This window comes from Thermobia domestica, chromosome 14 (assembly GCF_964235325.1).
Source record: "Thermobia domestica chromosome 14, izTheDome1.hap1.1, whole genome shotgun sequence".
In the NCBI taxonomy this organism is placed as follows: Eukaryota; Metazoa; Arthropoda; class Insecta; order Zygentoma; family Lepismatidae; genus Thermobia; species Thermobia domestica.
This window is the reverse complement of record NC_137467.1, coordinates 122,125,703-122,142,385: the sequence shown is the minus strand read 5'-3', so window position 1 is coordinate 122,142,385 and position 16,683 is coordinate 122,125,703. Positions and strand designations below refer to the sequence as shown.

The 16,683-nt window shown below is 36.4% G+C and overlaps 1 protein-coding gene across 6 annotated transcripts in view; it reads right to left on the bottom strand.

Annotated features, from left to right (window-relative positions):
• Nucleotides 1-16,683, bottom strand: part of Mtmr6 (Myotubularin related protein 6) — a 374,237-nt gene that overhangs the window by 71,050 nt on the left and 286,504 nt on the right. For all 6 annotated transcript variants that reach the window (XM_081738794.1, XM_081738793.1, XM_081738790.1 and 3 more), the window contains one exon: nucleotides 4,281-4,443. In XM_081738794.1, coding sequence (XP_081594920.1) covers nucleotides 4,281-4,443 — 163 coding nt within the window. The remainder of the gene's footprint in view (nucleotides 1-4,280; nucleotides 4,444-16,683) is intronic.

The following is a 16,683-nucleotide window of genomic DNA, read 5'->3' as shown; positions in this document are numbered from 1 at the left end:
ATTATAGGGAGTAATAAACTTCATGTGTATTGTTTTTTTTTTTTTTTCTAATCTACTTGGACAAGGATAATATAGTTATACCGCGTAGAAAGTGTACATAAATCAAGAATTATAATACAAAGTTTTTAACATTTGAAAGTATTTATAATTCCTTCTCTCTCCCTCACATACACAAAACAGATAAAGAAATGAATCCAAGCATATTTGCAGCTTGAACTTGAAACTTCGTGACGTCAGCAGTTAGTCAGTTAATTCGGCCTATAAGAATGCTACTTGAGCCATGCATTGGACGAAACTCTTGGGATCGGCGAAAATGCCCACTGAGCCACCGCGGCCCCAACCACATTTTGTAGAGTATCATCCATTGTTACAGATATAGTAACTTCTGTAACTTAATTTGCATTCTGTATAAAATTTCATTGTTTATATGTATTTACTTACGTAAAAACTTCTTATTAAACCTTGTAAACATACACAATTACACAAAGTTGTTATTAATTTTTCCATTACTGTGGGTTATTGTTCCAGCTTTGTGTTAATATTTTATTGATATCCTTTTGATCTGACTACTGCGTCGGTTCTTTGTGACAATGAGTTCGTTAAACATCGGAAAACTTCTGCTGTTATCACTATCACTAAACCACGATGAAACAACAGTTCCTAGTATCTTTCTCTTGTTGCTGGGATTCGACGCGACAACAAAACTTTCAGCCTTAACCACAAGTTCACAATCGCGTTGAGATCAGGACTGCTCTCAGGCAAAGGCAAAACAATAGGACTATGGTCCCTGAACCATATCAGATTAATTCAAGTGGTGAGACATTTCGTGTCGTCCTGAAAAATGCACCGCTGAAAGTCATCGCCAAACAAATCACGAATAATGGGTAGCAATTTAAAGTCTAAGACTTTTTCCTGGTATTTTTGCAATAACGTTGCCGTCTAATATTACTAGGCGCTCGACATCATGCCTTGCTATGCTTTTCCACACCATGATTCTGACAGGATGCGTCATAGTAGCGTTGGTGCACTTAGGTAATATGCTTACACCTGTTCAGCGACGCACAAACAAAGTTTCATCGCTCCAAATAACTTTTCTAACATCTTTTTCTCGTCCAATTCCTGTATGTTAAGGTCAACTTTACACGCTTCTGCCTCTGCTTTTTCATGAGATAAGACTCCACTTTTGAGATCCTCGCTCGTAAGCCATTTACGTGAAGTTTTTATCTGATTATTCGGTCAGAATCTTCTACCTCAGAAGTTCTTAAGATGGCACTTATTACTTTTGTCGTACGCCAGCGATCTCGTAAAGAGATTCCTGAGCAGGTAGTTTCGGCTTTCTGCTACTTCTGAGAGCAGTTTCTGTGCTTCCAGGTGCGTCATACCGCTTACAAATCTTCATAAACTTGACTTTGTATTGTCACTGCCCAATTTTTCTCTTTCTTCATTAAGTGTTACTACTTTGCTCCCTTCACTCAGTAATCAATCAGCAAGTTTTGTTGTGTTAGGGCCTATTATTTCCAATGAAAGTATCACTTTTCAACTCGCACTACTGTGAAAGATATTAAATCACAGAAGTCAGCTGCTAACTGCTGTACAACAACAATGAACACATTTGACGTAAACCAACGCTCTTATACAAGAGTTCTGTTAGTTGAAAACAAAAAATAATCAGACAACAATGTCGCTGCTGCACTAAGATGCAATTATTGAAGTTACTGAATGATGTCACTTAAACTTGTTTAATATTTTTATACGGGATACAACATGTTCTACTTTTATGAAAGATAATAAATATGGTACGAGGGTCACTACGAAAGTTTTGGAGATACGCATTTTAGTAGCACAGTATTTTAATTCCAACAATTGCGTTCGGTAGTGGTATCCAGAGCGAAGAAGCGAAACAAGTTTCAACTCGCCTCGCTTATCGGCGTGGCCGTATCGCCTTCACTTATTTATTGGTGTAAGCAGTATTCGGCTGTCTAGAATGGAGCTCGAAAGGGAACATTTTCGGGCAATGATCCTTTACGATTTCAAAAGTGGTTTGAACGAGACCCAAAGCCTTGACCCTTTGCAGGGGGCATTTGGGGACCTTGCTCCTTCCCGTGCTACAATTTTTCGGTGGTTTGGTGAATTCAGAAGAGGCTGAACATCGCTTAAAGATGAAGAGAGAGCTGGACGTCCGGCAATAGCTGTGTCAGATGAAAAAATTGCCGCTGTGGAACAATTGATTCGAGAAAATCCTCGAACAACTTTCAAGGACATTGAATCTACAGTTAGCATTGGATCGCGAGCAGTAACAAAAATTCTTCATGATCATCTTGGGCTCAGGAAGGTTTCATCTCGTTGGGTGCCTCACACTTTGACTGGACAGCAGAAGCTCATGCATGTGGAATGGTGTGAAGAAATGCTTGCAAGATTTGATGCAGGCAATTCTTGACGCGTCTCTGACATTGTTACTGGTGATGAAGCTTGGATCTATCAATTTGATCCTGAAAATAAACGCCACTCTACAGTTTGGATCTTTCCAGACGAAAATCCACCCACGAAAGTGAAGCGACCGCGAAGTGTGGGGAAGAAGATGGTCGCAACTTTCTTCTCCAAATCTGGCCATGTTGCAACTGTTCCACTTGAAGAACAAAGGACTGTTACTACTCAGTGGTACACCACTGTTTGCCTAACAAAAGTGTTCCAGAAGCTTCGGGAACGGAGTCCAAGAAATAGATTGCGTGGGATCCTGCTTCATCATGACAACGCGTCCGCACACACGGCCAACATCACAATTCAGTTTTTAGAATCTACGGAGGTCAAACTTATGACTCATCCGCCGTATAGCCCTGACCTGGCCCCGTGTGATTTTTTTGTTCTCCAGGATCAAAGATCGCATGCGTGGGAAGAGATTTTGCAGCCCTGAAGAAGCTATAGTGGCTTACGAGAATGAACTTTCAATACTTGAAGAAAAAGACTGGCAACACTGCTTTTAAAAGTGGTTTTCGAGGATTCAAAAGTGTGTACAGTGTAATGGTGAATACTTTGAGAAAATGTAAGTGTTAAATTGATTTTAAGTATGTAAGTTATTTCACATTTCAAAACTTTCGTAGTGACCCTCATATATAGTAAATCATATATACGGCTAAGCACGAATGTACTCATTTATGTACAGGAGAAATATCATAGGCATACAAAAATGTCATGTGCTGATTTAGTGTAACACGAACCTCGTGTATCGTGTAAGATTTTAAAAAATCTTAACATTTTACGAAAAATGTCCAGACATAATGCCACTACTATATATAGATTAATACACATTGGTTCATTATAAATCTACTAATTAGACGGTAATAAATTACACAAGGTCAATAGAAAAGACAGGTAGGTTTTAAAAGAAAAAGATTCTCTATACACTATACCTATATGAATTATGGCAGTATCAAACTAGTTAATAAACTTAAGAAATTTTGTTTTGTAACTTATGATCCTAGCAACATGCTCAGTTACTTATATATGAATACTGGGGGAACGTTTATTCTGAAGCAATTTAATTGACAAAGAAAAATGTGGCCCATATATTCGGATGACTGGAATCACTGGCTCTAATCCCGGGGAAGTGAGACATGTCCCTCAAATCTTGAAACTAGGGGAACTGTCTCCCAATAATCCGATTTGAAATGTGTTTTCTGGGGAGAAATATGATTATTTGTGTCCGACTGCCACAAAGGAATTGAAATGAAATTGATCTCCCTTGCTGTGTAATATACAACAGGTTCACCTCAGAAATGAGATTCATGTACCCTATTATGAGTCTCATCCCCCCCCATAGAATAAGCCTCAAATCCGCCACAGCATTGTTTTTCATCTTCATAAATATTTTTAAGACCCCTTAATATTGAAGACAGATTTGCGCCGATGATTGGAATCGATTAATCTGTATTTGAATTCCTGTGTTCTTTATCTTCAGAAATTTCTAAAGAACATTCCACCAAGAAAGATCCACAGATGACTGATGAATTGAAACTGTTTCAGTGACAGTGAAGAAAATATCTAAACCTCGTGCGATGAATCCTTCAAATATCATTTGCAAACGGTAAGAAGAAATCAAATCATGAAAGAAGAGACATATAGAAAATTAGAAAAATTAACATTCTTCTAATTAGTATGTTATACGAAACCAAGATCATTCATATAAAATCTAAAAAGTAGATATGTTGTTAAAACAGTGCGTATTCTTGTAATGACCATTAGGTTCTATAGAAGTTAAAACAAGAAAATTATACAAGGCTCACCTGGTTGGGAGAGTTGAACTAATGTTGTATAAATTTCATGACAATCTCTTTCCCGTGGAATAACGAACGTTACAGAAAGAAATGTCTTACATCTTATTTGTAATGGAGATCCAGCTGTTGACAATGGAAGCTTCTCAACGGATGCGACGTGCATATGGAGAATCTACGATAAACAAAATAACACACAATTAGCAATGATTTAGAGCTGTCTTTCTGAAGTCAGAAAGTATTCAAACTCAATACAACAATACTTTCATCCATATCACGTCAAATACGTGACATAACTTTGATTAAATGAAAGATAAAGACCTTTCTTTTCAACAGTAAGTTTATGTACCTACTCTACCTCTAAATCCTTATGTAGATACGAATTCCACTATTAGGGGCATAATAAGGTGTATTAAAAACAGGAAGTTAGCTTAATTTAACTTAAACATATTTCCAACTAAATATCTTGATTCGATTTGATTTTCTGTTTAGCGTCCCTTGCAGCAACGACTATATGAGACATAGACCTACAGCTTAATGTGGGATCCGAACATGAGCTCCCGCCGGGAATCGAACCCGGGTCTCCCACGCCAAAGGATCGTATGCTAACCGCTTAGCCACGAGGGAGTTCACTAAAGGCCTTAGATAGTAGTTAAAATCATATATTGTTGCTGATGGGACCTGGACAATATTTGTATTGTTACATTATACTGAAAGATCTCAGAAAGGAATTCGGGACATACAAACATGTAATTTCTAGACCTAAAATACACATAATCATAGTTACTGTGAAAGATGTTATTAACAAACCAATACTGAAATAGATTTTGGATACATAAAACAATATTTTTCGAATATAGTAGCTTCCGAATTGATGAACACACATATGGTAATGTGTGTGTGTGTGTGTGTGTGTGTGTGTGTGGAAAAATTATATTATTCACTTTAATAAATATTTACATATTTTCTTTTTATTGTTTTTTATTTTATTAAAGAACACAATTTTAAGAACTTTAAGCTAAGAAAAATTATAATGCAGGGGACTAGTTTGTAAGTTCACGCTTATGATATACTGAGAAATGGTATCCTCAATAGTGTAAGTTCATTCACTACAAAAATGGCTTGCAACTCAATCTTTGGCACTACTTAAAGCACGAACAGCCCAAAGGCAAATTAATTTAGTTATGGTACTGATGACACTTTATGCATATGGACACAAAGCAAGTAACTTTAATATATATACGTACATTAATTTTACTCAGTTGCCAATCTATTTCGTCTGCATGACAAACATATGAGATTACAATTAAACTTACAATCATAAATATAAAAAGAAATGAAATCTTTGTTTTACGTCCCACGGTTATGCCGGTTAGGCTAAAGGAGACGATGATTATGAGAAATGAATGAAATGGTGGAATGAAGAAAGTGGGAGGAAACGGGAGAACCCCGAGAAAACCCACGCACACGGTGTTTGTCCACCACAAAGTTCACTTGGCGGGGACTGGGATCGAACCCGGGATCCCAAGCACCAGAGGTGAACGCTCTACCACTGAGCCACCGCGGCCCTAAATCATAAATATATTCTTTATGCTAGAAAAGAAAGAAAGAAAAATACTTTAATAGAGGCGAAATCAGTGATACCAAGGACTGGCCTTTAATATAACAAGGTTCCTAGAAATGACCTAGCAACCTTGTAATATAAGACCACAAAATTGACCTGACAACAAGTTAACTTGATACCGTAAGCAGTATGATGTTGGCTTGTTGGTTACGAAGATAATTCGTTGACTAGATGCCTATGAATAATTTATTTTTAAATAAAACAATGCGTGTTGTTTAATAAAGAAACTGCATATATACATTTATATGATATTTGCAAACAATTATATTACATTGATATTAAAGCGTCTTTCAAAGATTCAATGTGAAATTTATGATTAAAAATTCGTATCTTAAACTCTTGAGAGATAGAGGTCTGCACGGGCCGGAATTTCTTGCCCGGCCCGAGCTCGTGTGGTACTCAAATGAGCCCGAATTACAGAAACTCAACAATTAACGCAAAATTGTATTTTTATTTACGGCAATAAGAGGTGTAATTTTGCAGTTGTGCTTTAAAAGTTCTTAAGAAAAAATGGTCTAATAAATATCGTTGTATAGTACATTTACAAAGTTAGGCCCGAAATAGCCCGAGAAATGTTGTATATTTAAAAATTTACAGCCCGAGTCCGAAGTAATATATGCTTTGTAGGCCCTAGTCCGACCCGCGGGCTCACCCCAAGCCCGTGTAGACCTCTACTGAGAGAGCGATACAACATATCAGGACCTTGGAAGAGAAAGGGCGAATCCTGAAATCGGGGTAGTGAAAAATCAAGCTGAAAGTTTTGTAAGTACATTAAGATAGCAAGGGTGAATCTTTGTTTATCTTGAAACTGTGAGAAAACTAAGAGCGAAGCAGGGCAAAATGAGGTATCTGTGTTGTCCAGACCTGTCCGATGCGAGGAAAAAAATATTTTGGGGGGGGGGTTTCCCTTTTCTCTTCCAAGGTCCTGATAGTAAAACGTTTCTCTTAACCAGAATGAAATAATTTCCATAATGCGTATACTGAATATTGTGCATAAATCATTTTGCTGTCCATTAAGGAAATTCCGTTTATGGGGCGGAGTCTTCTTTAGAGGCACACATCACTTGCTTTATACCCATTACCTCATACTACAATATGCCTGGATGGGAGTCACGTCAGAAGGGCCCGGACAAAAGACCGAGGACAGAAAGACCCGAGCCAAAACGGCCTCGCGTTAAAAGGGCCGGGTCAGAAGGGTCCTGTGTCAAAAGGGCCCACTTCTAAAAAGGCTGAGATATAGCCTGAACAACCTCAAAAGTATAAAAATACTTATTAGATTTAAAATATTCTGTGCACAGTACCTGATTTATTTGTGATGAAAGAACATACATGTGGAAAAAATATAGGATTAGTAGAAAATATTACGGCAGACCAGTAATAACGATACGCGTGAACGGAGAAAAAGTAAATATTGCAGATGAGTATTGGTGCGAAAACTGTATGGACGTCATGGCAAATACTTTGGATTCCGCGATATTTGATATTACACAATATCTCTTGAATGGAAATGGGTAGGTTTGACACATCAATTTAGCTAGAATCTTCTCATAGATGAGAAAAAGAACTATTTTTAAAAAAATCTACATTCGTTTGCGAGATAGGGTGCTACGTTTGACATTTGTATCTAGTAGACCAAAGTATCTGGACAGGCAATGAGACATGGAGACGCAGGAAAGAAGGTTGCAGGTGTGTTGATGCAAAAACTACAGAGTGAGGCGTGGACATAATGGCAGCCATCTTGGGTTCCGCCATATTGGATATCACACAAGATTTTTAAATGGAAAAAAATATGATTGGCACATCAATTTAGGCTTGAATTTTCCCACAAAGGAGAATATGTTTCATTTTTTACCAATCCTCATTCTTTTGCGAGGTAAGTGTGCTATGTTTGACTTGTGTGTGTAGTTGACAAAAGTATCAGGACAATCCAGTAATAACGTGGCGGAGGAAAAGAAAATATTGCAAATGTGTGTTGTTGCAAAAACTGCATTGAATGGAGATGTGGACATTGCTGATCACAAATATTCAGTTATTATTATACACACTACTATAAAATGTCCTCCAAAGTTATTTTATCCCTTCAAGTTAATACAGTTAGTATTTAATGGCAAACACAATTTATAACTTTATTTAAGCATTTCGGCATCGTTGTTACAATTTTTCTCGTATAGTGTGGGGCAATGCTTTTCTCAAACCTTTTTTCACCGTAACTCGTACACATTGACTTACGTTGCACTTCGTGGGGAAATATTGTTCCACGCTGTACGTAATGCTTTTCTCAAACCTTCTTTCACCGTAACTCGTACATATTGACTTACGTTGCAATTCGTTTCAAAGATTCTCAATAGGGTTAAAGCCGGTACAGTGGGGTGGGGTTTCGTCCACTTTTGGGCAGTTTTAAAACAATAATTTCCTTACAACATATACATTGTTTGGGATCAATATCTTGATAAAATTAGAAGTCCTCCTCAATTTTTTTGCACTTTGTTGAAGATGTGTCCTAAGAACATTAAGATATATTTCTTTTATCAGAATCTCATCAATACATACTAACTCTTCAACGTCTGGTGAACATACCTAGGTATATAACCCACACGATTACACTTCACCCTCCGTATTTTACAGTAGGCTGGAAGTTCTGGACATTTATTTACTTGTTGAAAGACTATTATTCTACCATCATATCCATGCAGGTTTAACATAAATTAGTCGATAAACAGCACATTCCTACCAATTTTTGGGTTTTCTTTCTAGCAATTCTACCATTATATCCTTCCCGTATTAACTCCACATGGTACAATACATTGACCAGACAAAACATTGTTACCACCCACTACTATTTGAACGAAGTCGTTGAGCTCTACCGAATATTCGAAACTGCACATTAATAGCATTCTATTGCTTTATAGTTGTAAAGTAACAAATAACCATAAATATACTTACTATTAAAATATGTTGTACGTATGTGCTAACTTCCCAATATTTTACAAACGCAAGCAAACGAACAGAAACCTTAAGAACACAATGAAGCTCTTTTTTACTACTGCCTGTCCCAATACTTTCTTCTACTAGAAACAAATGTCAAACGTAGCGCACACTATCTCGCAAATGAATAGTGTCGGTCAAAAATCGGTTCAGATTATCGTTTGTAGGAAGATTCTAGCCTAAATTTATGTGACACAAATACCCCTTTCTATTAAAAAAAATATTGTATGGTATATAATATGCGGAATTCAAGTTGGCTGCCATGATCATTTAACGCAATTTTAACACCAATACCAAAATGTAACATTTGTTTTTCCTTTCTCCACGTATTTCTTTGTTACTGCCCTGTTGTGATACTTTTTGTATTAGATACATATGTCAAATATCCTGTCTCAAAAACAGATGGCTATATGTCAAAAATGAGTTCACATTCTCATTTGTGGGAATATACACCCTAAATTGAAATGTAAAATCATGATCTTTTCCATTTAAAAAACTGTACGATCTGCAATATAGTGGAATTCAAGATGGCTTCCAAAGTGATCACACTCAAATCAATGGTTTTTGCAATAATACCAATTGCGATATTTGATTTACCTCCGTCCGCGCGTGTCGTTATTATTGTTTTGTCTCAATACTTTTGATTAACCCTGTATGGAGATCCACATATATGTTCTTACAGCAAAATTATACAAACGTTTTCAAGAGAATATTATTCATATAATATGTGTTTTTATACTTTGATTCAGGGGCAGATATGGAATTTCAGAACTAAGGGAACAGTCATTAATAGATAAAGTCTGATTGGATTATGTCTCGAGAATACGAACTCAGAAGGACGCGGGTGAAAGCAAACTTTCATCGAGAACCGACTTATGTGATAGCGAGTGTTGCAGAACAAACAGAACCAAATAAATTTAAGATCACCATTCAAGTTTTCTTTTTGTTACTAATAACCACTGATATTCTTCTTTCTGTTGGACAAACACTTCTACTTACTAAGGGGACACTATCCCCTCGTGCATCTTTGATTTCCACTCCTGTTTTGATTTCAGGCTTTTTGGCCGTGGGACCATTTCTACCCGGACCCTTTTGACTCGAGCCTTTTTGTCGCGGGGTCCTTTTGACTCGGACCCTTTTGTCGTGGGGTCCTTTTGACCAGGGTCCTTTTGTCGCGGGGCCTTTTTGACTTGGGCTTTTCTGTCCTTGCCCTTCTGACATGGAACCGCCTGGATGCAATGATAATATAATATAATAGAGGGTAAGTCAAAAGTTTACCAATACCCATTTAATTTAAAATCTGGAAAGAAAATGTAAAATATGGAAGATAATAGAAAAGGAGGGGCCGCAACTTGCATGGTACATGGCCACCTCAGTCGCCACCTTGAATGCAAATTCCAAATTTCAAGTGGGGAAGGGACATGTCGAAGCTCAGGAATACGAAGATGTAATTATTTGTTACATATCTTGTATGGGTTGCACGTTATGGACACTGAAAAGCTGAAAATCGCCTACATGCATACTTAACACCACTCCTCGTGAAGCCCTACACACTTCACACCACTCTTCTTAGGCCTTCTATACAATATAAGATACATCCTAGGAAATCTTTTACGGTTTTTTCTGGAGTCAAAATCTCAAGGTGTGTGGCAAAAGATCGCATGTCATTTCCAACGTCCTGAACGATTCTGAGATTTCTCGTGTTTAGAGCACGCTCTATTTCAGAACTAAAATTCGTAAGATTTCGAGTTAAGCAACGTAAGGAGACAGAAAGTGAAAACAAATTTGCTTTCTACCCGCCAGCCGTATGTGGGTGAAAGAGCAAAAATACTCGACAAAATGAAGAGTGGTGCAGCGACTGATAAGGTATGTTTAATAATTTATCTTCTGATTTTTATGCTTTTCTTAGAGGATGCAATCGAACAATATAGCGTCTGCTATCAATATCAGTAGGATGTGCAGTGTAATTACGTGTATGGTACAAAAGGTTAGAGTTCCTACGAGATATGTCGTAACATTTTTCCTCAAATAAATCCTAAGATATTTAGTAGGACTTATCTCACTGTGTATAGCAGGTCTTACTGCTCATTGGTCTCATTCCTGCGATTTCAGATGCAGCATTGCATTCTCAAATTTTTAATAACAATTCTCAACAATTTATAAGTCTATTTGTTGGCAGCAAAATTTGCGCACACTGTAATACTGTAGTATTACTTTTTTACCAGCTTTGTTCTTAATGGAACAACAGTTTACCCAATTGTTATTTTGAGTTTGTACGATAGTTAATTCAGTTCCTCTTTGTGACATTTGTAATATTTGTAATTAGGAATGTACTTTATTTCTGTCGGTAACTTGCGAACTGGTCGGTAGCTTTAATGGTTCTTCACACTCCAGTTTGGGAACCATTCCTGTAGTGAGTAATTAAGAAAATCTAATATCTTTTTACGTGTATTTTGAAGGACTGAAACCTTCTCGAAAATATAGGGGAGAGGAATCACCCTTCACTGCAATATTCATGATTTCAATACTCCCACTTATAGTCTTCTTCTCAGACATTGGATCATGTATACACGACTCAAAAAGTGCAATACTACCTGCAATTCTCCTTTTCCTGCAATAGTAGGCAACCCAAAAAGCTCGGTCATTGTGTTGGTTCAAAATTCGAAAGGCGTTGGACCAAACCCCAATTCTGTTACAAATATATCAGTGTGGCAAACAACAAAAAAGAGAATAAAGTAATTTTTTAAGAATGACGGTTTTATTATTGTGAGGGAAATGGATGACACAAATAGTTACAAAATGATCTTACTTAAGCAGTCAAAACAAGATGAATGGTTAGAAATAGATAGCACAGGAAAGCAGTTTCTCTTCTTTTTTAAAAAATCGCGGTAATAAGAAAATAGGTTACATAATGTAAAGGTTTAATATAAACGCCTAACAGCACAGGAAACGGAAACTGAGACAAACACAGACTAAGAGACACCATTAGCGTAGTAGATTTGCGGGCCTCCCATGCAAGATAAACAGACGGGACCCTACTTGTAAACCAAATTGTTATATTATTATTATTGAAAACGTTTCCCTTCCCAAGTCTACCCCGGTAGCCAGAATAAGCCCGAAATAGGGGACTTATATATTTAAAAACTGACAATCTCAGCAAAGTGAAGACGTCTTTTAGTGTGAGAGAAAAAAGGAATTAAATCTTTCATTTCTAATTGTGTTAATCTTGTAGTTCTGAGTTTGTGAGAAAATTACTGACAGAAATAAGGACAATGAATTATATTTACTTATTAGAACATTCCACTTCATTGTCTCAAGAATTTCATCTTCCTGTTTGCTTAGTTGTGTAATATTATAGAGTATATTGCTATACTATGTAAAGTGTGTGTACTGTCGCTGATTTCTGATGACAATCAGAAAGAGAGGTAATAGATAAAATACAGTAATAGTTTCCTATTAAGGGAGAAGTATAACTACTTTTATTTTAACTTTTTTTTGGCTTAAAATGTTTGTTCGGATTCACCGCCTTCCTCCTCAACGGAATGCAAGAACATATTTAGATTTTGATTATTAATTCCACTGTATTTCATGCACCATTTCTCGGATCTAGGCCTGTGCGAAATGTCGATATATCGATATCGATATTGACACATCATTATTCGATATCGCAAATATATCAACATCGATATATCCATATCCTAAATTTTTGATATCGACCTTAGGGGGGCGAGGCATAGGGGCCCCCAAGACTTGCGGTCGGTGACGAAACAAAACTTAATTTTTACAATAATGTCTTCCAATCATAATTTATTTATTACCACAAATATCAATGTAAATTAATCCACTTGTAAATTTGCAATATTATATACTGTAATTTCTTAAAACTTTTCTCTTCCCGAAAAAGAAAGATAGAAAAATGCGCCTGTGAGAAACAAGTTCTTCGAACTTTGACCTAGAATTTATCATAAAGTGTTTTTGTTCCTTTCTTTCGGAGAGTTCCATCCCATTTGGCCTTTGAGACCGCTCATTGACAAAAACTGCACACATGACCGCTATATGCAGACATGCTTTTAGGCAGAATCAGAGATTGGGAAAAGAAACGAGTTTTCATTATTATTATTATTATTATTATTATTATTATTATTATTATTATTATTATTAATAATAATAATAATAATAATAATAATAATAATAATAACAATTTGGTTTACAAGTAGGGCCCCATCTATTTATTTTGCATGGGAGGCCCGCAAATCTACTACGCTAATGGTGTCCCTTAGTCGTTTTTTGTCTCTTTCTGTTTCCTGTGCTGTTAGGCGTTTATATTAAACCTTTACATTATGTAACCTACTTTCGTATTTCCGAGATTTTTTGAAAAAGGATAAAAACTGCTTTCTTCTGATATCTATTTCTTGCCATTTACCTTGTTTTCACTGCTTAACCCGTTTTTGCCCGAATTTTTTTACTTTCGAACTTTTTTGAAAATTTGTGTTTTTCTGAATATGAGGCTTCTATTTGTACGATTAATATTAAATTCCGCCACTTTTCGTAATTAATTCGGCTGTTTAGGCATGTTCCAATATTGGAACACCAGGAACGAACGGGACCAGTAGTATTTGTTCCAATATTGGAACACCAGGAACGAACGGTACCAGTAAGATTTTTTTCCTAAACTCTGACATTACTAACGAACGTGACAGTAATGTTTGTTATATATGTTTTTATTCTACAAATAGAACACCCCTCTATACCTCTACTTTTTCTAGATAGAAATTTCTTTATAAAACAACCGATCAATTTTCATATTTTTATTTTGCAAATATACTTTGTACGAATATTATAGTATGAAATACAGGATAAACAGTATAAAATATAAATGTTTACTAAAGAATATGAATATAATTATTCTTTAATGATTCTAAACTATGTATCCTGTAATTCTTATAAGGATAAAATATTAACATGTTAAATTTTCAGATATATGCAAAATCAATATAAATTGATATTTAGGAAATAACGTTTGATTTTCTTCCCGACAGATCTGACCAATTCAACAACTACAATTACATTTGAGTGGGTAAGGTGTGAAGCTGGAGCTATCCAGTGATCCGAAATGTCATGTCTTAGACCTCTACGGATGCGTGACAGAAATTCCTTGCTTGTTTTCGTTCTTCCGCTTGAAGATGGTAGAGAACTATATTTCTGCAAATATATTTCGACTATACTTCTTATGAAGCCGAGATAATCTAATGATGGGTTTGTTTCTGTTTTCCTGTAGAGTTGCCAAGCATTGTGGAAAGAGATATCACTACAGAACGCAAAAGCAGGCCACCACCTTTTTCTGGATCTGCTTGAAATTTTGTAATTTTCAATGTTTTCATTCATCCTATCCACTCTTCCCATGAACTTGTTATACTATGAAACAGAATTAGATTATGGAACTGGTAATTTCTTCTCCCTAGCAATCCATCTCTTTGCAGGCTTCACAGCATTGCATGTAGTTACCAAATGAACTACGCGATTGTCATTCCATTCCACCATCATGCATTTGCTAGCTGCGTCGGGTTTGAAACAAATGCCCCCACCTTCTTTCTTTTGTTCCCGTAGATCTTTTAGTGGGCAACTCTCTATTCGGTTCTTCATGATAGTTCCAGTGAAACCAATACCCATTTCGGCTAACTCACTTGCTAGTGAAAGTGATGAAAATAGTCTATCCGCGTTTATCTTGAAATGAATATCTTTTGTAATTCAATTTGTCAACTGTATTACAACGTATTCTCCCAAGCCAGTGTCTTTAGGTGTATTTACATCTCGTCCAACGTATGTCTGAAATTATACCACGTATCCTCGAGGTTCATACATACACCACACAAATAAAAAATGAATTGTTGCACAATAATAATCGGTTATAATAATAATAATAATAATAATAATAATTATTATTATTATTATTATTATTATTATTATTATTATTTCTTATGACTAAATGGTTAACGTTTTCTCATCTGGTGCAAGAGACCCAAATTTGATTCCCGGCAGTTAAAAAATCATAGAACCATCGGGTATCTCTGTAGAATGTGCAATCCTACTACAAAGGGAATTGAACCTCGGAGTCAGTGCGCCAAATACATGCGTGATACTAACTAACTAGTTCAGTGAAGAATTATACACCCAGAATACATCAATGCTCCATACCTTTTCAGAAAATAATTTATAATATTATATAGTGCAATAGTATAAAATTACAACCAAATAATAATATGAGCTATTTTCGATACTTTTAGAACGTTATGAGTGCTTGCGCCGCTAGAAACAAAGTAAATATAAACATAGAAATCGTATGGAAAGCAAAAATCATTTATATTTTAATAAAAAAGTAATATACATTCCAAGTTGTGAGAGAGAAATGAAATTTTACAATAATGAAAATAATGGACCCATTCGTTCCTGGTGTTCCATTATTGGAACATTGTACTTTAGATCACACTGTACAAGTTGTAAATATTACTTTCTTTATAAATCTTTAATATGACTTGAAAAAACTATTAATCAAGGTATCTGAGGCAATAAGCGAACAGAATTATAAAAATAAAGGAATATTTTCTTTCTTTCTTTCCTCCATGGTGTATGTAAAATTTTTTTAGACAATGACGTTACCACCGCGAGGTCCAAAAGCTAATAGAACAGGAAACAAGTACATCACCTCTTCATTCCATCCCTTGTGAATGCAGTTGGGACGTCCTCAACTAATCGCGATACAATGTAGCTAGCTGAGCAGGTATTTGCGTCACCATTAAAATTGTTCCAATATTGGAACACCGGGAAAAAACGGGTTAAGTAAGATCATTTTGTAACTATTTGTGTCATCCATTTCCTCACAATAATAAAACCGTCATTCTTAAAAATTTACTTTATTCTCTTTTTTGCAGTTTGCCACACTGATATATTTGTAACAGAATTGAGGTTTGGTCCAACGCCTTTCGAATTCTGAACCAAGACAATGACCGAGCTTTTTTGGGTTGCCTACTATTGAAGGAAAAGGAGAATTGCAGGTGGTAATGCACTTTTGGAGTTTTGTATACAATGAAATTAGTTACTACTGCTTGTTTAGGCCCGACACATATACCTGTCAGGAAAGATCAAGGGTATACAGAAAAGATATATCGGTGCAGGCTAGGGCTCACACACACACACGCAACGGTAAACATGAAGATTTTAACTCAGTCGAGAAATGGCAGGCAAACAAGACGACGACGACCGACCCTCCCTTTTTAAGGAACTAGCCGCAACTCACTTAAACACTATACAAGTATGCCGGAGTGACTCTCACACACGTTCAGGTCTGTACGACTGCGGGGGGTAGTAGGAATTGAATTTCGATTCTTTTCCGGTCGCCTGCACCGGCCGCTACGCCTGTGCTGTTTGGCCTGCAGCGGCTAGCACACTCCGGTTTACCTGTACAGGTAAACTTCACCGATATACCGGAACGTGTGTGCCAGGCCTTAGAAGGCTTTGTATTCTGGAAATTATTCAGAGTATAGCTTGTGCCTCATGCTACAAACTTATCAATCAGGGCAAACGTAATTCAACACTTATGAACTTGATTTATAATATACAGGGTAGTCCACAAGTCTTGGTATAGTGGATAATTTTGGAAATAAACATGATTAAAGCCAATCTGACTAACGGAGGGCTGACTTGGGTAAAAGAGCTACCGATTGATGCATCCGTGGTAAATGGCGACCATCTTTATGGCCGCCATCTTGGATCCACGTTTTTTAAAAATAGGAAGGTAGGCATGTGACA